This window comes from Colossoma macropomum, unplaced genomic scaffold (assembly GCF_904425465.1).
Source record: "Colossoma macropomum unplaced genomic scaffold, Colossoma_macropomum, whole genome shotgun sequence".
Lineage (NCBI taxonomy): Eukaryota > Metazoa > Chordata > Actinopteri > Characiformes > Serrasalmidae > Colossoma > Colossoma macropomum.
In genome coordinates, this window is record NW_023494810.1 from 27,520,681 (window position 1) to 27,542,920 (window position 22,240).

Consider the following 22,240-nt stretch of genomic DNA (forward strand, 5'->3'; position numbering starts at 1 on the left):
GGAAATTACCAAACTGCGCTGGACACCAGGCTTCCAGGAGTGAAACTGTACAGCCCGACTCTCTGGGCATGGAACAGCCCAATAGCAGAATGGACATGGAAAGTTTCTGAGACTAAAAAGGACTCATGTTAAATTGTCTATCACCAATATGGTACCAGTGGGGATGCACCAAATTCTGGCCCAAAATGGTCAAATCTAAGACTTTGCAAATGGTAATAAAAATGAGAAATAGTGCTTAAAAACACTGTCCCTTTTTCTCTTTGGCACTGACAGCGCAGACGCGTTCTAACAGTATGAGCAGCAGATTGACAGTGAAAATGCCGGCAATGCATAATTATTTAATGGATTCTCTATGATTTTTTTCATGCCAAGTATCGAGAAGTACAACGTCCAACAACAATTCTGCGGTTTAGAAACAGGTCATAAATCTGACAGACTTTTTTCTTAGGACTTTACTCAAGAACAAATGTAAGAAAAAACTTAGATATTGGAATAGATATTACAGAAGACATTGGTCAATGAATTTTGGCAGACGTGTTAATTTCATGATGTTAATAACATGAGAAGTGCACTCACACTGTATTGAAAGAAGCTGCTACACCTGCACCAAAACATGGTAAAAAAAGATGTATAATCTTTGAGCTAAACAGCCAGTTCTCCCTTTCAACATAGCACTTTACTTAATCTATGTTATTTAAAGAGGCAAGAACTTGTTTAAAATGCCATTTTGGCTCATTAAAAAGCAAATAATGCTATTTTGTTGCAAATTTTGCTAATAAAAAGTACTTTAAATGTGTTCATGTTTTTCATGCGTTCATTTAGCCCACACAGTGAGAGCTTCGGGTTTTAAAAAAGGCTAATAATGACTAGCCAAAAATATCAGCCATCGGCCAGTTTGGCTGAAAAGAAATCGGAATCAGCCGTAAAATTTAATTATTGGTATATCCCTACATGGACAAATTATTTGAAGCCAAACAGCAGAGGGACTCTAAGAAAACTGGATCAGTATTATAGTCCTTATTTTAACACTACGTGAAACCATTCAACATTTACAAGCACTGAGTGAAAAATAATCCATTTCTTAAAAGTTATAGACATTCCCTGTAACAGGTTACCAGATTGTAAAGTCATTGTGTGGGCTCTGAACTCACTCACTGGATTTGAACTGATTTAAACTGAATTCATATTACATTGGCAAGCGATTATCGACCAACACCAATATAGAACCAATACTACACTGTATATCTTAGTATGTGCTTGATATTGTACATCTTCATGCTTTAAAAACATGAAATCACTGCAGCAATCATGTCCCAGCCTGTCCGAGTGAAGTGTAATCCATATTCCAAAAAATATATATACGTTTCCCGTAACTGTCATACCATATTGTAAAATCATTGTATGGGCACGTAACAGTTGTCCTATCCCGCTGATAAATTTTCCGCTATGAGATTTTCCATCTTAAGGGACTCTATTTTTTTGTTAGAGACATTAAAAACTGGGCTACAGACCACATTCCTCTTCCTTTTTCCATGGAGAGTGAAAGACAGCAGTCAGCCAACTAGGACATACATCAGCACCGACACTAATGCGCTCTCCATTGAAACCAGTGTTACACAGCTTATATATGACTAAAGCCTGCAGTGTTCACCTCACAAATCCTAGCACATCTTTTTACATATATAAACAACATACTGGATGAGCAACTCAAATCAACAACAGCACACTGAAGAAGAAGCACTGAGAAAAGAAAAGCAGCCCTCTGCTGTAGCTTAATGGACCAGAGTGAATGCCTTCGGGCGATGGTCCATCAACACCCCTAAGACAACATAATTGGATCACTAAGCTAAATACCAATCATGTGCACTTTTGGCAGCAGGGATGAGTGTTACTCTCAGAAATCCTTCTGTTTCTCCTTTCCGCCCAGGAACGGCCCTTATATGCTGGTGACGCTTGTTGTCTCACACGCTAAAATAATGCATACTTCAAAGTAAGTCAGGATTGGCGTCTGTGAAACGGCTAATTGGAAGAGAAATGTTGACCGTTGTTTTTTGGGCCTTCCTTTCGGCTGTAATTCCGAAAACGTCCTACATTTCCTTTCCCGTAGGTGAGCGAACACCATCCCTCACAGCCTGGGGTTATTATTGTATCAGGGTAAAACTGCAGACGTTAGCGTTCGGACTGTGCCGCGAGAGGAATAATTAATGGCTTGCTAATAACACGCTGCGTACTGGCAGTTCTTGTATCCCGGCAACTTCCACACATCCATCTGCCCTGAAATCACGAAGACTGTACTAGAATTGGTCTGAATTTGCAGTAAATGACAAGCATTCAACACCAGAATCCAAACAGAGGGCTCTTGAAATGTTAACTAGAAGTTCATCGAGTGCTGCTATTAATTAGGCAAAGCTTTAAAGAAGTAAAGTCAGGACATGTTTGGTGTCCTAACTTTACGTCTTATTTTTGCTCTATGCACTATTTTGCACTATGAGGCTAATGTAGCTAGTTAATGGAAGTTTATACTCCACACATTACCATTGTGCAAACTGCTCACCGAAATCATTACACACTTGTCTCAAACTCTGTTGAATCTCAAATAAACTTGCTTATGTGGTTAATGACATTGTATGACACACTTAGCATGAGTGTCCACGATTTGTTTATTTAGTTTTGCACTGGAGTCATAAAGTTATGAAGCAAACAAGTAATGGAAGCCCTAATTAGCACTGCGCTAACAGTGAGTTGTTAATCTCAAACAGACTTAAATAGCCAAATAGACTCAGAGACAACACACACACACACACACACACACACACACACACACACACACACAACACACACACACACACACACACAAAAACAGCATTGACCAACGTGACAGGTCACCAGCAAAACCCACATGTGTTATGCGTATGGGTGACCAGCTAAACTTTAGGTTTAAAATTTTGGTTTCAACTACTGTTTTTAGCTATGTAGCACACTTTTGTCCACTTTTATAGATAACAGTAAGATGTTCATTAACTGAAACCACAAAGGCAAGTCTACTTGAGATTACTAAACAGCTCAGCATTGTTTAGACCAGCATGTGAGGATTCAGACATTCAGTTAGCACACTGCTAATTAGGGTTTCCATTACTTGTTAGCCACATTAGCCACACAGCTCCAGTGCCAAACTAAATAAATTGTGGACACTTGTGCAAACTGTGTGTCACACATTGTCAGTAACCACATAAAGAAGTTTATTTGCGACACAGTTTGAGAGAAATGTGTAGTGATTTAAGCGATCAGTTTGCATGATGTTAAGTTGTGGAATATCAGTTTCCATTGGATTGTTAGCTACATTAGCCTCTTGGCTAAAGAAGCAAACTCTGGACACCAAACATGTCTTGGCTGACTACCAGGGGAAAAACTGTGTAAACATGACTTTAATATTCCTTAAAGCTTGCCTCCAACTGTAACTGATATCATGATAACAGTACATTATTCAGTCTCAGAAGCCACTACAGCAAGTCTACTTGAGATTACTAAACAGCTCAACGTGCTTTAGGAAAACAGGTGAGGATTCAGACATGCAGTTAGCATAATGCTAATTAGGGCTTTCGTTGTTAGCCACATTAGCCACACAGCTCCAGGGCAAAACTAAATAAATAAGTTTGCTTCCAACTGTAATTGACATCACGATAACAGTACATTATTCAGTCTCAGAAACCACTACAGCAAGTCTGCTTGAGATTACTAAACAGCTCAACATGCTTTAGGCAAGCAGGTGTGGATTAAGACATGCAGTTAGCACAATGCTAATTAGGGCTTGCATTACTTGTTGGCTCCAGTGCAAAACAAAATAAATTGTGGACACTTGTGCAAACCGTATATCACACATTGTCAGTAACCACATAAGCAGGTTTATTTGAGATTCAACACAGTTTGAGACAAATGTGTAGTGATTTAGGCGATCAGTTTGCATGATGCCAAGTTGTGGAATTGTTTGCTACATTAGCCTCTTGGCTAAAGAAGCAAACTTTGAAGACCAAACATGTCTCGGATGACTACCAGGGGAAAACTGTAAATATGACTTTAGTATTCCCTAAAGCTTGGTTCTAATCAAAATCGTAATTGCCATATTAGCCACATAGCTCCAGAGCAAAACTAAATAAACAAAGTTTGGACATCTAACACATCTTGGCCGACTGTCTCCATTTAGGGTAAGGGATGAACTGTCTAAAATTAATTTTCCATCCTTTAAACATAATAAATGGCCATGTCTTTTTACATAATTACAAATGAATCTCATTATTTTGCAGTCAACCGTTTATAATCCACATTAAATTTTACACCAACTGACACTTTCCTTTACTGCTAGGAGGAGAAATGCTGTAGAAAATGTAATTGACTAGCCAAACCCTGGCTGACCTCTGAGGACACAACATGGAGACAGTAGAAAGGGCTTATTGGTTATTGACCTGCTTCGCTGCGCTAGCAATAAGACCTGCTTTTCAGTTCATGAAGAAAATGAATCTTGTACCTATGAATGATTTAACTGGCCAATAAAGAGAGTCAGCGGCACGCAGTGCAGTAATAAAGTCGATGTGAGAATACGCCGAAGCCAGGCAGTTGTATGTAACTAACAGGCTGGGGATGTTGTAAAGAGACGTGTTTTCAAGGACGTTTGAATTCAAAACAAAGCTCAGGCTTTAAAACTGTATTTGCACTTGAGTTAAACAGTCATTCCTTATGCTTGTTTAAACAAAAGGAAATAAAGTTAAAATAAGGCTTGCTATGGATGGTGGTGTGTATAGTCTGGGGATGTAGCCTAGTGCAACAGTTGAAAGCCTGGCTCTGTAACGTTATGCCCTAGAATGCATCCTCTAGTGGTATTTAATAGCTTATGGCCAGCAAAGATGATTGTAGAAATTGATCTAAATTGATATAAAGTTTGCAGGCCTGCAGTAAGCTATGGATATATTCACAACCAAACTATGTGCACGACATACTAGGGCTGCATGATACAACAAAATACCAACATTGCAATTATATTGCTACATACTACGATGACATGCCTGTGATGCCTGTTAGGATGCACCCAGCAAACAATGAATGCAGATACTGCAGCCTTTTGTGATATTAGTACTGCAAAGACCAATGTCAAAATAAAGATACATCATGCAGCCCTAATACATACTACACGATTAATGTCACAGATCTGGTTTAGAGCTTAGTAACATTAGGATGGGCATGGTTACTAAAATATATATATATATATATATATATATATATATATATATATATATATATATATATATATATATATATAAAATAATATGCTTATATAAATATATGCATAAGAAACTCTATATATAAAATCCTATGCAAACACTGTTTTGCACGTCAGTGCATTCTAAAATGTGTCATGGCGCAAACTGCCAAGTCTTGTATCTCCGGCATCCAGTCAACTGTCATAGCAGACCAGTATTTTTACAAGCCAGCTGCAGAACTGGTCCACTTGTATAAACATATGATACATCTTCGCCTCTTCATTCTAATAAAACTGTTAAAGCAGCAACGTTGTAGCAACGTTTTGGAATAAACACCATACTGACATAAGAATGCATAGTGACTGTTCAGCAGGACCATGCATTTTCAAAGTCTTGGCTGGCTACAGTTATCTGCATTCATGTTCTTGCGTTGAGTATGTTTATGGCCTTAACCTTCTCCAGTTTCAAACCGAAGCCACGCGGCATGAGCGGCAAACCTGAACTGCTTCCCAACAGCACCGCAGATGAGATGCAGAGACCATTTATCAGTCCACATTTCTGCGTGTTCATGCAAAGGATATCTTGTAAATGTCTTGACTGACTGTCAGCACAGTCTTAAGTTGTGCTGCTACTTGTAACTGATCAAATTATGTTTATGTAGACAACATTTGAGAGTCATCAACTGTTTAACTTTGAGGACATCCAAGCAAATTTACCTTTGCTGTGATTATAGACTGGCCTTGGCTACATCACTATTTTTTTCAGTGTATAGTTGTACATTCATTACAGAGGACAAAAACTTTTGATATATTTTGGAAAGATGAAAATATAGTGTTTATGGGAAATGATGAAGGGTGCAGGTAACTGAACTGGGGGAGCAATTCTGCCTTCAGTGAATGGAGGCAGTGACTACACCATATGCAGGACAGAAGGGAGAATCATAGCCACAGGATTTCAATTACTGAATTTAATAGGTACTTTGGATAAATGTTTTTACCAGACGTTGGGATTTTATTTTGCCAGTCCTGCAGATTTTTTCCGGTCAAATACCAGAACTCTGATTCAGAAAGGAGGATATGAACTTTTGCAGTCATATGCAAAAGTTTGGACCCCTGGCAAAATGCGTTGATTTTCTAAGGGAAAATAAGTTCCTCTACAGCGATAAAACATTTTAGTGCAGAATCTCTATTTAATTGTTGGGTTTAACATTCTGGGAAAAAAATATATATATAAAATGCACTATAACTTTTGTACAGGCCACTATGTTGTATTTTTCCCCAATATGTTAAATTCAGCAAATAAACAGGAATTGTGCATAAAAATATGCAAACGTGTTCTCTGTGGAGACTTTGGCTTCACTTTGAAAATCAACATAACATGTAATTTGATGAGGGCACCCAAACTTTGCATACAACTGTATATGTGGTCATTGGAGAAAGAGACTAAAAATAAGGGTGTGTGTATATCATACCTGTTCAGGTTTAAGGCCGGGAGGCACCCAGGCGTACTCCTCGAGAGCGCAGCCCGAGTCATCGTCTGACGTGGAGTTCCTCTGGAAGTCGTACATCAGCTTGGTCACAGTCTTCTCCATCTCCAGAGGCATGACCGTCACAACATGATCCTCACGAGGACACTTACAGTGCAGACAGATCTTCCTGCAAGCAAACAGATGAAAACATATGAGTCTGGAAAACACTTAGGAGCCACTTCAAACCTTGATGACAAATTAAGAGCAAAACATAACAACCAAAGAACATCAGACATACAGTTCGGTACACTGATTCTTTCATTTGCTGGGTAGGTTTATGGAAACAGGTTTGATCTGCCAAACCTCTAAGCTTTGTTAAAACAAACCAGGATTGTAAGCTATTCCAAAAGCATTCTGACTGATCCTCACTCAATATCCTTCATCTGTTCAGAATTTAGTGTGGACATCCAAACAGCTACATGGCTAAAAAAATGGACCTGGACTCAAACCAGAGCAATAACAGAGGAGAACTAATTATGAGTTCAACCAGGTCATTATGAATTCAAAGGGACAATCACCAGATGCAGCCAGTGGGAGGTGCTCTACTGCAGACCAGTGATGCTGATTTGTCAAATCTATCGCAAAATTAAATGATTTTGAGAATTTTGTTTAGAATTGTTTAGAAATCAGGAACCATGTGTATGAACACAACTCCTTTTTCACCAACTGAAAAAGCCATTTTTCTTTAAATGGGAAATAATGAAAAATATCTGCTTCGCTGAATTCAAACGTAAAAACAGTTCAGAATGGGTTGATGGGAAATGGTGCATTGTACACTCTTAACAAGAAATGTTCTATATTGTTAAAAAAAGGGTAGAAGAACCCTTTTCCATGCTATATAAGACCCTTTTCAAAAAGTCTATATAGAGCCATCTACAGCACATTCTCCATCAATCTGAAGGACCTTTTCATGATGCAAAGAACCCTTAAATCATGCCAAGGGTTCTTTGAGTGTCCATGATTCTATTTAGAGCCATTTTCCTGACTAAAGAACATTTGAAGAACCATCTTTTTTAAGATTGTAGGGAAATTTACTGATTACTTTACAGTGATGATGACAGGAACCTGCGTTTGCGATGTCTATTAAGCAAATATAGCCATTTTATCCATACTATTGAAAATGACCACTGAACCTACACAGTTTTATACCTTCTCTCTTAATTATCGTAAACAGTGTCTCAAGCATCATTACACTGTTATATAAGCTATCCGAGGCTTTAAATGCTTTAAACACTCTGTTATAAACTAATCTCTTGTAGAAGGTAGCTGGCTTTTATGTAAAATCAGAAGCTCTGCAAAATCTGAGGCAGTGGCCATCACAGACATGCTTAAGAGTTACCAATACTTTTTCAGCTCGGGTTGTCACGGTAACGAGCTGGCGAACTCAGTGTTCGACAGGGCGAATGTTCACCTCCTAGAGACGTGCTTTTATTGCTGACTCACTGTTAAACTACTCAAACATGACTCATCAGACTTTTTCACTTTTCCAAATAGCTCACACATAAAAGCCGAGCCAGCTGAAAGCTCAGTTGACTGAAACTCATTTTTCACACGCAGGAGAGTGAGATCACATTCCATCACTTCTATACAGTACAGCAGGTTAGGCTGGGAGGAAAAAAGAGAATGTATTCTTTAGTTTACACTGAAATAGGGCTGCATAATAAGGACAGAGTACATGCAGTTATATCTCAGTATACTGTGATTACAATACGCAATATACAAAAAACCTCTTTATGTAACAAAGTCACAAACTGGCTTGAATCGTATTTTGACCAAACTGATTTTACGTTTCTTGATTGCCTTCTGGAACATCAGAAGTTGGTCAGGATACTCGCAGCACACAGTGAAAACAGACTAAAGGACTACTCCAGCTAGACCTGTACCCAGTGACAGTTAATCTTCTACTAAATACAAGAAAACGTGTCAAAGGCTACACTCAGACCACAGGTAAAAGTATCCCAAAATAGATCTACTGTTCAAATCTGATTTTGTTCCTTGGTTGTTCAGGTTTTTTGTATAAAAAGGCCTATATCTGACATTAGTCTGAACAGATCACACTCCTAAGCTCACCCACATTCACAAAAGAACACTGATCGACCCAGCACGCTCATCCAAAACATACACTCCTCTATATTTGCTTAATATTACTGGACCCCTTTCACATAACATCGAACTTTAACGTGTGCGATCTGCTACTATACGCTTGTAGGTGCAAACAGTAGACACCAAAACGACCACACTGGACTAAGTTTACAGAAATAAGTAAAAGCAGTGAATTTCTGTGCTTGTTTTAGCTGTGAAAGCTGATCAAACAGAGCAAGAAAGCTCAGTTTCATCTGTTTACCTGCCAAAGGAGCACAAGCTTAGTTTTAATAGTGATACACAACGAATGAAGAGATTCATTTGACTCTTGTTTCTCTTTTTTTCCCAAAATATCCCTGAAGTAAATATGATTTTAAATAGTTATTAGTTTACTTTGTCGCATTAGAAAATATTTATTATTTGTTCACACTGTTCACTCGTTTTGCACCTTTCCAAAGCGAAAGATGGAAAAGCAACAGTAGTAACATATTTAGGATCTGCTCCTATATAGAACATGAAATAATCATGAAAATTCAGTTGGACTGAAAAAGTCATGAATTCCAATCTGACTGTTGAGACAGAGGTCACATTGCCACGTATCAGACACATATCAGATTTCAGTACCATATTTACCCAAATCTGAATTGAAACTGCCAGATTCAAAATGTTCTCTGCTGTTCACACTGTCGCACAAAAGACAAATCTGTGTCACATATGAAGAGAAATCATGGATTTAGACAACTTTTACCAGCAGTATGAATGTAGCCAAAGGCTTTGTTCACACAGCAGGTAAAAGTGGCCAAAATCCGATCTTTTTCTTCATATGTGACACAGATGTGTATCTGTGTGTCAGTGTGAACAGCAAAAAAAAAACAACAAAAAAAAAAAAACACACTGAATCTGACAACTTCAATTCGGATTTGAGACGCTTTCATATGTGGTACTGAAATCCGATATGTATCTGATATGTGCCAATGCGACTCAGTCTGAACAGCCAGATCAGAATTCATGTCTTTTACATCAATCCAACTCGATATTTGTCAGTATTTCGTGCTGCTGAGACCTCAAACATTTGGAGTGATGTTTCTGTACAAACAAAATTAGAAGATACTTATCCAAACTGCTCCATGTTCGAAGAGATTTCGAAACAAATGACTGAACACGGTTGTAGGGGAACTTGGCTGTAGTGTTGAAAGTTAAAAGTTAAAAGTCTGAAAACAGAGTATAAAAAAAGCAAGGAGGCGAACCAAAGAAGTGGCTGTGGCCGAAAAGCATGCTCTTTTTACAGCAAGCTCAAACGCAGAAACGGCTGTTACTGTTCACTTCATTTTAACTGTGTACCTCTGGATGACTGTGCCACATGAAGCATTGTTCGTTTGCATGTCAGTTTAGGAGCATAATCTGTTCAGACTAATGTCTCGCATAGAAAGCATTTAAAAGACATTGTGAACAGCCTAACAAAAAAATCAGATTTTGTGAGAAAATCAGATTCGGGCTACTTTTACCTGCTATGTGAACATAGCAAAAGTGACCCTAATCTGAATTGAAATTGCCAGATTCAGTGTGTCACTGTTCACACTGTCACACCACAGACAAATCTGTGTCACACTCGGAGAAAACGATTTAAATTCGGGCAACTTTACCTGCAGTGTGAACACAGTCAAAGCAGCCCAAATCTGAATTGACTCAGTGGGATTCAATGTGTTTTTTGCTGTTCACACTGTCGCACCACAAACAAATCTGTGTCACACATGAAAAAACAGATCGGATTTGGGCCACTTTTACCTGCAGTGTGAACACAGCCAAAGCAGCATAAATCTGAATTGAAGTTGCTGGATTCAAAGTGCTTATTACTACTGCTCACATTGTCAAACAAAGGACAAATCTGTCAAATATAAAGAAAAAGCCTGGATTTGGGCCACTTTTACTTGTAGTGTAAATGCAGCCAAAATTAATGCTGAATGCTACAGACGCAGCAGACAGAGATTAGGTTGAAAACACACTACAGTACTCTTTTAATGAGCTTATTTGCATATTGCAGCCTTCTGCAAAAAGCCAATAACAAACAATGTACCGTGAAGGCCTGCACTGAAGCTTTACTCTCTCTCTCTCCCTCTCTCTCGCACACACTCTCATGCCACAGCTCCACCTCATTGTCAGTCAACATGGCCACATTTGGTTTCAACATGGTGAGCCTTCAGATTCCAGCGAAAACCCTTAACACATCCTGTCATCAGCAAACACACACACACACACACACACACACACACACACACACACACACACACACACAAGTCAAGCACTTTGCGTCTGGTCAGTCTCCAGCAGGGCAGCTTCAGCTACGCCAAACCTCACTCTCTGTGCCTCCCGAGGCAGCTGGTCAGATCTCCAGCCCCGCCTGCCTCAGGGAGAACAGCAGAACACACTGTCCGCTCACAGCCAATCCCATTAGCACCTCAAACGCCGGACAGGCGGCAGGGTGGCGGGGGCACATGCTGGCCTCAGCCTGATGAGCTGAATCATTGACTCAGACACATCGGACCCACAATGTCGACTTCAAGCAAAGACTGACCATGTGCACACCACAGACCTGAAGAGACTATATAGTGCAGAAACATGGTCTAAACCTTGTCTCTCTGAAACAGTAGCTTTATAGCAGAAGGAAAACACTTCTTAACAGTAACCTGTCCCTTACATAGCATTACTGATCCATTCAGAGAATTGGTCTTTTTCTTTTTTACCTCATTAAAACATGGAGTGCATTTTCACACTGGCCAAAGATCACAAAAACTGCTGCTATTTTATCCTGTGGTAAACAATAAAAAAGCTCAGAAGCAGACACGTTTTGTCCTGTCCACATTTTTCACTGGATCCTCTGAATTATGAGGTCGTTTAGCAGTCAAAGTAGGAATAATGATTCATTCATGCTATGAGCAGCTACCACTCCTGCGCCACTGAAATGACAGCGCATGAAAATAAGTTTAACTATCAAACCTCTGTTATATACCAACACCAGCTACTCAAACTGCATCCTCAAACCTCCAGAGCCTCTTAACAACCATATTTGACAAAGCTTGCTCATTTGTGTGGGGCATTTTGGTGAGGTTGTCAGTCTTGTAGTGTCAGTTCAGTGTGCAGCAGTTTAGCTTGCAAGTAGCAATATTCATATTTCGGCTCCTTAGTGATTTTGTTTTGTGATTGTTCTGTGATAGTTTTTAAGTAAGAACAAAACAGAAGAGAGTCAACATCCTATATAAAGTAGTATTGATTAAAGTTTGATATATATTCCTATTTATATATTTGATTGCTCAAAAAGGTGGTTTGGACACAAACCAAATAAAGAAACATCCTTACATATCAAGGTGACAAGAGCGCAGAGCAGTCACGTAAAGAAAAAGAGCAGACTAATGGCAGTGATGTCTGGTCTTTGGTTTAAGATTAAACAGTTAACTTCTGTTATTGTAACAAGACTCATTAATTCTGGACCATTTCTATTGTTCCATTCATCATGACATATTCATACAATGTGAAGGGCAGCTAGCCCTGGAGTAAAAAAATAAAAAAGTAAATAAAAAACAAAATAAATCGAGTTATGTTGTAATGTTTTGACATGACAGTGACAACATGCATTCATGTGACTCTATTCTAATAGAAAACACATTTGCAGGAGTGATCTACAGTTCTGCGCATCAGTCAAACTGTCATTAAGCAAAACTTACTCATTTTTCAGCATCAGGAAAAAAGCAGAACAGAAAATTACACAGAAGCCTCAACAACTATATATATATATATATATATATATATATTTATTTATTTATTTATTTATTTTTTGTTTTGTTTCGTTTTTTTTTCTTGATATTTAGTGTGTCCACCTTTTGCCTTATTACAGCTTCCATTCTTTTCAGGAAAGTTCTTTTCAACGTTTCAAAAAAATCTGCAGGGATATTTTTCCACACATTCAAAGTTCAGTCTTAGGAGTTGGTTGCATTTTCTGCTTCTCACAGTCCAATTAATTCCATGCATATTCAATGACACTGATGTCTGGACTCTGGGCTGGACCGTCCGTTGTTCTCAGAACATCACACATGGCCAATGATTCTGCTTCTAATTCTGACTCGCTGTGTTAGAACCATGAATTGACATCTACCACCTAAAGGTGCCTAAAGTCCATCACTAGGTTCATCTGGGTCAGCAGTTAGCTTGAAGATGGGCTACATCCATTCAGGGCTTTGAATATATAAACATGCATATAAACACAGAAAAAAATGAAAACAGAAGATAAGACAACTAATTATTTCCTTTCAAATGATCCAAAGTTCACAGTATACATTCTGTAAATGGTTTACAAAGTGAACGTGTCAGCTATTAACATATAGCTCACATATCCATACAGTACAGTGAAGGATCTCTAAGTGGTGCAAAGGTGAAACAGCACCTGACAAACTGCCCACGCTGAGCAAAGAGTGGACGCTCAGTGCTGGTTCCGTGAGCGGGTGCTGGGCGGATTTCTCTTATTTAGGACACCGAGTGTTTCCTCCTGCAGCAGCTGCATCCTTGAGCAAGGACAAAGCTGCCAGCGTCAGTTTAACATGTGCTTAGATTACAGGAACACTTCACCCAAACACGCCGGTGCTGGTAATGATGAGTGAAAGCAAGCAAAAGCCAGCATGACGCAAAACAGAGCATGCTAACGGGTTCACATTAGGTGCCATTCACAATTAGCTAAATTTTTACTTTAGTAATGAATCAGCCAGTGATCACGGAGACCCTTCAATTACTCTTCACTGCTGTCCAAACAAAATCTCGTATCTCCAAAATGATAACAGGAGAAGGAAAAAACATTTTACTTTTAATGTAAGTCAATGTAACAGACTTTTTTCCCCAAGCCATTTTGGGCCGTTTCTTTTGGCACATTCATCATGAAATTTACAAACAATGCAAAAGGCAACAGACATCATGGAGATTCGAGGCTTTGTTCCGACAGCAGCATATGTATGTTGAAACTGTTGACCGCTGATTTTCAGGCTTTGCTGTTTTTATAAGTGAAACAATCCATCCCCTGCAGGGAAACAAACTTAAATATGGCATTTTTTGCATTCTTTTGTGGATGGTTTTTATTTATTTGCTGAGTTTAACACATTGGAAAAAAACTAAAACATAACATGTTATTATGCATTATGTTTTATTTTTTCCCAATATGTTAAACTCAGCAAATAGACAATAGCTGTACATTAAATTGTGCAGAACTGACTTCTCTGTAAAAGATACATTGACTTATTTTCACTTAAATCAACAAAATGTCTTTTGCCAATATAGGTTTATATATAAACCTATGCTCCTGAATACAAACCAGACATAGCTTGTTCTGATTAGACAATTTTATACTGTTTTCTGATCTTAAAAGGACACTTTGGCCAGCCAGATTAGGAAAAGCCCCTACTCCTGAAGACATATCTAGAAGGTGAGAGGAACTTTTAAAAAAGAAAAAAAAACTTTGAAAAACTATGACTGCTTTGGGGTTAAATGTGTATTTTTTTTTGCTAACTGCAGAAGGAAGCCTGATAGCTAACACTACTGCTATAATGCTAGAAATCAATTTTCAAACAGTCTGTCCCCATAAAGTAACCATAAAAAAGCAGTTTTCAAATGTTTTTCAAATGCTCCTCCCACCTACAAGATATGTCATCAGAAGGGAGTTTTCTGAGTCTGACTTCAATAAATATCCCTTTAAAATCGCACCAAATGGACTTCAAAATTTCTAGAAAGAAAACTAATGTTTGAATTTTCTGGATTTTGAACGGTTCCAAGCAAATGACATACATTGTAGGTAACAAAATACGTTTCAATAGTTAATAAACCAAACATCATATTAGCATGACAGTAAAATCCAGTATATACCAAGTCCAGTATATACAGACGATATATCGCTCTGCCCAGCACCGGCTGATACAGCTGTAAACTCTGACAGTCTGACCAAGTCTGAGTGTGGGTTCGAATGACGCAGCACAGTCTTATAACTGGAATGATGTGACACAGTCTCACCTCAGGGAAGCGCACTGTGCTCCCTCATCAAAACCCCAGGACTCGCTGTAATTACCAAAGCATGCATGATTAACGGCACAAGACATTCGCTGGATCTGCAGATTCTGCCTGCTGTGCTCCAACAACACGGATGAGTCACAGAGCAAGCAAAAAAAGAGAAGAGAGTGGTTTGGTCTCAGCCTTGTGATTCTGCTTCGTTGTCCAGGCGCAGATTAAAAATAGCCTTAAGAACATGGATGCATTGTTACTAATCTAAAGCCGTGGTGAAATGAGATCTCAGCAAGGCTATAAATTTAAATGTTGCTGGAACAGCTCTGAAAAGCTTGGCCTTAGCTTGGGAAAGCTTTGGAAAGGCAAGGCCAGCATTTCCAGGCGCAGTCTAGACCAGCTGTGTGAAATAAACACGAAATGTCAGTCGTGGTGGGAATTCATTTCTTAAGAAGTGTATTCTCTCCCTCTATAGCCAAGGATGGATTGCGGAGCGCTCAAAGCCAGGGGTTTTCCTTCGCAGATTTAGCATCCTCCCCGGGCCCAAATTTCCAGATTTAAAGCCTGAAGCGCTGCTCCATGCTCCGCTCTGAATCCTCCAAACATGATGTCAATTAAAAGGGGCCGAGAGCAGAAGCCGCACATGCTGACTTCATTACGAACCCCACCAGCATGGAGTGCGAGGGAGAGCTGGCGTGGAACGGCCTTTAAAAATGACCTCACCTTCACTAGGCGCACATAAAAGCGGGTGTCCCGTCCCCCCAGAGTCACTCAGGAAGTGTGCTGTGCCTGCAAGGCATCAAGATGGACCGTAATCTGCGCGATAGTGATGCAAGCCGACAGATATTCACGTGCTGACTTAATCGGTGCGTTTTCGAGCCGGTCTGACTACACCAGATGTGAAGACCTTGGGAAGCCCACTGGCACCTTGAAAATGGTCACTGGACTATCTCCGCTATTCCTTTTAACAATAGCTCAAGGCATGACACATGGGGCATTGTCATCTCTAATACTAATCCAGTTTATTCAAAGCCATTAAACCAGGTTTGATGTGGTTTCCCGAAAAACCCTCAGCACCTCGGGGCCATCTCAGAGGAGGCTGGCAGGCTTTTCCATAGCATCACTCCAAACTCAGAATAGGCTGAAGCTCTTTAAAAGGGCAATCCTTAGCAGAGGAGCTAGGGGCAGCTGGCTGCCAGAGACAGCCCATTTTCCGCTATTGTTTCTCCTAAAGTAAATGAGAATGGCTTTCCAAAAGTCCGAGCTGAAGTGCCAACAAGGTTGCCAAAACCAGCTCCTTGAGATTTGTTCAGTGCTGTATAATCCATTAGGCCATACAGGCGACTGACTTACAAGGGTAATGCTGTGGTGATGAGGCTCCAGTGTAGTGCTTATTGTTATATAATTTGATTGTTATGTCCAATATTATACCACATTTTCTAAATTGGCTGATACGGCTTCTCAACATTAGCCCACTGGCATGGAAAAACACTCAAAGTAGAAAACAAGCCAACTACATTGGTAGGGCTTTGTTCAACTTGACATTATTATGTTATTAATAATGCTATTTAGGCACCAATGTAGTTTTCAGTGTGAGCTAGCTAATTTACTTTTACACATCTGACAGATACTTACAATTTTAATCATGTTATACAGGTAGGAAAACACAACGTCAGGAGTCTTTCCCAAGGACACTTAATAGGACAGTGTGGTGGGCTTGCACGGGTGGGGAGACTGAACCCCAGCATATGAAGGGCAGCACTGTTACCCACTTCGCTATACCAACTGCAGCTAGCTAGCTATGTGGCTAGCTTTTTGCCTTTTTAGACATACTCCTTTGGTAAAAGTGGCTCTCCAAGCGTCCTTTAGTAATAACAATGGCTACATCAGCAAATTTGAATGCATAAAAGGCTCTATCCATAATTAAATGGCTCTTCTTTATTATGGAAAACATGCTGTATATGTTTGTTTACAGAAGAATTGTGCTATATAGCACCAAAAAGCTTTCTGCTATAGTTGACAGCCACAAAACCTTTCTGTTGGTACTACATAACACCTGTTTTAAGAGTGCAGGAATAACTAGCTTTTCTCATTTAACTAATTACCCGAGCCCGAACATCAGTTTCATGTTTTTATGTAAATGTAGATTGGATGAATGAATTGTGTGGATTTAGCAAGCTAACATGAGCCAATGTTACAAAGCTCTTGTGCAGCTAACTTAATGCTAAAGTCTGCTAACTGGCTTGGTGCTTGCTAGCTTTCTAACACCGTGAGATTAAATTATCATTTTGCTATACAATCAAGAATGCACACATTTTAAGACCGAAAGTGCACAAAAATAAGATTGTATTGTTTATAATTAGATTCTAATTTTCAACCACGGCTAGGAATCTTAGGCTAAGTTGATGCTAGCTCTGTTTTATGTAGCCGTCTTACAGGGTGGGGTAAATTTATGTTGGTTCAATCTTAAAAATAAAGGTTGTTAAATGGTTTTTGGCTTGGACATGTGGTTCTAGTTTATGTGGAGTTTCTTTAATCCTTTAAAAGCGTTTATCAGACTGGCACATCCTTTTTCATCATCCATTGAAAGAAGCCAAAAAGTGGCAACAAACCACTTTTCTAGAAACCCACACACTAAACAACACCAGTGCAACTGATACTTAGCTAAACAACTGGCACAAAAGAATCAGATCATTTTCAAAAGCCATATTTAGAAACAGTTGCACTGTGGCTTAACTGCTGTTAACTAATCCTAAAGATCATCTCCAATCGGGCTTAATAATGAGGCTTATTATTAGCACCCAATTATGGCGCATCGATGCAATATGTTCAAACGGATGGGGATTACCGGGTGTGCCCACCTGCCGCAATCCATCATAATCCGTTGAATTTTCCCCCCTGGGCGCAGGGGCACCTGTGCCCTGGCACCGAACAAAAAACAACCGGCACCGAGCGAGCGCTTCATTCATTAGGCAGCATCAGACAGATGAGTGAGCGTCTGCAATCTCTGCTCTCACTACAGGGAAAAAAGCTTCTTTTCATGCCTTTAACCAGCATTCAGGCATTCATAAACGAGACAGGTTCTGTGTAGGATGAGACAGAGAGCGAGAGAGATTTTATGGATGGGGAAAAAAGCCTTTTCAAGCGTGTTGATTTATGCTGCATTTTGCCGGTGAAGATGACTCTCAGTAAATCTGCACTCAGGCCGCTCTGCTGCCTACTCACAAGTGTCTGCTTATGGGTTTGGTTCATGTTTCGCTTAAAAAAAAAAAGAAAAGAAAAAGAAAAAAAAAACCTTACAGCCTGCCAGAGGAAAAAAAAGAGAATGAAGCAAAGCTCCACTCTTCAGGTTCAGAAACCAGCAACCTCTGGAGATTCACATTTCCCATCTGTACAAATCATCAGAAAGCTTTCTAAAAGCCACACGGACATTGCTGAGTCCAGCCTGGAGAGCAGAGCTTTAAAACAACAGCATGAAGGAGATAAAAACAACCTTAAATAATACATTAATTTAATTCACCAATTTCTCAAATAAAGAGAAAAACAGACTAAATTTAACATTAAATGGCATCACTTCAAAAGACAGATTGATAGATGGGTAGATGAAGATATACATATACATATATATATATATATATATATATATATATAGAGAGAGAGAGAGAGAGAGGGGGGGGGAGAAGGAAAAGAGTGAGAGAACAAATAGACAGAGAGTGACAGAAACAGAAGAAGAGAGAGACAGAGAGACAAACAGAAGGAAAAGCGGGAGAGAACAAATAGACAGACAGACAGAGAGAGAGAGAGACAGAGAGAGAAAGAAATGGGAGGGAAAAGAAAGAATGAGAGAAAGAGACTAAACAAAGACAGAAACAGAAAGAAAGAGAGAAGGAGAAAGAGAAAGAAGGATATATATACACAGAAAAGAGAAACAGAGCAAGACATTAAAAAGGAAAGGTGGGGTTGCATGAGAGAGAGACAGAGAGAGAGACACTAAACAAACCCAGAAACCAGAAACAGAAAGATACAGAGATAAAGTAGAAATAAAAATAGGCAGACAGAAAGAAAGAAAGAGAGAGAGAGAGAGAGAGAGAGAGAGAATAAGAAAAAGAGGGAGAGAACAATTATACAGTTACAGAGTAAGAAAAAGAAGAGGGAGGGAGAGAGAGAGAGAGAGAGAGAGAGAGAGAGAGAGAGAGAAACAGAAGGAAAAGAGGGAGAAACAGGGATAGACAAATAGACAGTTACTGGGTGCAAGAGGAGAGAGAGAGATAAACAGAATGAAAAGAAGGAGAGAACAATAGACAGTTACAAAAAGAGAAGAAAGAGAGTGTGTGAGACAAACAGAAGGAAAGGAGGGAGAGAAATAGGGATAGACAAGCAGACAATTACAAGGCAGAGACTGAAGGAGTAAGAGAGAGCAACTGATAGAAAAAGAAGGCCAGGAGAGAGAGAGAGACTAAACACAGACAGATACAGAAAGATATACAGATAGAGGAAAAATAAAGATAGGTAAAATGAAAGAGAGATGAAGAGATAAAGCGGGAGAGAGAGAGAAAAAGAAGGTCAGCAGAGAGACAGAAACAGAAACAGATCCTAATCCACTCCTTTACCCCCCGGTTGCTCCTACATATATTAATCTTGCGGCTGAAATTGATTTGACCCTCCACATTCAGGGGCGGCCGGTCCGCTCTGAGCTCGAGTCTCAGACCACCAGTCTCGGCCACGGAGTCACCCACATCCGCGGGGACCGACGCGCGAGTAGAAACTCGGGTCTTTTTCAACTACCGAGCAGGGAACACATACTAGAGCTGGGAGAAGCTCTTAAAGAGGTCAACAAGCCTTCGGTGTAAAATTACACGACCAAATCACTCGGGAGAGAAAGAAAAGAGCCTCCGCGCTTTACGAGGCTGAAGTCAGCTTCTTGTTCGAATTGTCCCGTTCCACCTTAAATGGTGCAGCAGTTGCATTCTGTTGCCCGAGCCGCAAGAACGTAACTGCTGCACCATTTAAGGTGGAACCGGACAATTCGAACAAGAAGCTGACTTCTGCCTCAGAACGTAACTGCTGCACCACTTAAGGTGAAACGGGACAATTCCAACAAGAAGCTGACTTCAGCCTCAGAACGTAACTGCTGCACCACTTAAGGTGGAATGGAACAATTCCAACAAGAAGCGGACTTCAGCCTCAGAATGTTCAGAATGCAACTGCTGCACCATTTAAGGTGGAACGGGAAAATTCCAACAACAAGACTTTTGCCTCAGAATGTAACCGCTGCACAATATAAGATGAAAAGGTAAAATTCCAACAAGAAGCTGACTTCAGCCTCAGAATGCAACTGCTGCACCATTTAAGGTGGAACGGGAAAAACTCAAACAAGAAGCTGACTTCAGCCTCGTCCGTGCTTTACAGTGCCATTTAAAGCGGCTCAGCTGGGCAACAAAGCAGACGGGAGAGACTCGCCAGCTAAAATCAGCTAAGAAAGCAACTTCACGTAGCATTAAGGTGGGAAAAACACAGTGTAGTACTAAAAAAGGCACTTACCGTTTACCGTGACCGTGACTGAAAAACCTCGAAGCTGTGGTCCGTATTCGCACAGGTTTTCCACATTATATCCAGCGTTACCAACAGCGTTCACAGCACGGAGTACCAGCGAGCCCCCTCACACGTACACCCACCCCACCGCTCTCCTCTCCCCTCTCTGCTCTCCCAGCCGTGCAAGTTTAAAGCTCGCCTCAACTTCTCACGCTCGCGCACGTTCACCGGCACCTCGGCGCTTACAACAGGCAAAAACACGCCGGGTTAAATCCTCCAGCGCCTCGGCTCATCTCTACGGTCAGAGTTTAAGTCATATCGCCGAACGGTGCGACTTCAGTCCTCTTTTTCGTGCGATTTTCTCTCGTTTTTCTCTCTTTCTCATCCAACACACTCTTCTTCTCACTCCCTCCGCTAAACACTGAGCGCCGCGGTGAGCGTGCAGAGCCTTGACCGTCCGCAGCTTCGGCCAATCGCAACGCAGAATGCAAACGAGAGCGGCAACGTCAGCCAATCGGTGCACACGCGTTGAGAATAATTAGAGAGTTGACGCTGGAATCATTTATATGCAAATCACTCCGTTTCTAAGCGAAGCAGTTTCATATGGAATTAGGCGAATAATAATCATATGTATATAAATAATAATTATATATACTGCATATCTTTAACTACAGACTGTGTAACCATGTAAATAATCATATAACACCATAATATCAGTTATATATGCACCCTATTACACATTTAATTCCAAATAAAATACTCAGTGGAAGCACATTTAATCTGTGATGGGGTTCATTGTAAACCATTATTCTTGTCATTATAAATATCTTGTAATAATGTAATAACTGATCGATGTCTAAGCCACGTCTTATAGTGTATGCTTCACATTTAACACCACAACAAACTTAGGGTCCTTCTTTTTCTCCCAGTTAGGGTGGTCTGTAGCATACAAAACATTACAGGTTCACTTCTCATAGGCTTTGCACTATCTCTCTGTGGTCTCTGTTATCAGCGCATACTGCTATTCTACACATTGTTCCGAGTTACTTTTAGACTCAGTCCCAAACATACAGTATTGCCATATTTCCTAAATTTTAAGTCGTATGAAAACAGACAAATAAAGATAAATAAACAATCAATCAGTAATTAAATATTGGAATGATGCACCGTTTGTTCTTCTAGGCTGGCAGCTATTTTCAAAACTGCTTAATCTTCCCAACACTTGCACAGACTCTAAGCTCATTAGGTTGTCAGAGCTGGAATTAGCAACCAGAGTGCTTAAACCTGGCCATTAGGAGGGCCTAATTTGCTTATTTGTTTTCTTCACCAGGTAAAGCATTACAGATGAAACAGCATGTGCAGTTTGTGTGTTGAAGAGGCCATATTATGGAAAAATCAAGTTAACATGAATTAAAAAAAGAGTTTAATACATTAAACATGGTCCATATATGGAAACAAAGCTGCAAAACAGCCCATTTTGAACTGCTTTTGTGACATCACGCTAACACATTTACATACTGTCACTGTCGCGCAAAAATCTTGTATCTCCATTTTTGTTGTTTTTCACTTTTTAGCATGATTTGAAAACTCCAGTTGCCCTTAAAATTGGGTTAAAATTTCAAATGGACCAACAGAACTGGCCCAAAATGACCTTAGGAAAAATCTTGTTACATTAACGTCCCTCACAAATGAATGGTTTTGCCTTGTCCTGTAAAGTTACTATTTTGGAGATACTATGTTTGTTCCAACAGCGAGGATATATCTTCTTATTCACTCCACAGCAGTTTAGCTCCGCCCATTCACACTGAAGTTATTA

The 22,240-nt window shown here is 39.9% G+C and overlaps 1 protein-coding gene across 2 annotated transcripts in view; it reads right to left on the reverse strand.

Moving 5' to 3' along the window:
* The window catches only part of prickle2b (prickle homolog 2b), a 98,395-nt gene that overhangs the window by 22,261 nt on the left and 53,894 nt on the right, over positions 1-22,240 (reverse strand). Inside the window, exons 1-2 of one of the 2 annotated variants that reach the window (XM_036559415.1) lie at positions 20,434-20,841; positions 6,724-6,907 (exon numbers count right to left, since the gene is read on the reverse strand). In XM_036559415.1, the coding sequence (XP_036415308.1) occupies positions 6,724-6,855 (132 nt within the window). In that variant the 5' untranslated portion in view covers positions 6,856-6,907; positions 20,434-20,841. Of the gene's footprint in view, positions 1-6,723; positions 6,908-20,433; positions 20,842-22,240 lie in introns of those variants that run through there. The other variant, XM_036559416.1, reaches the window with a different exon arrangement.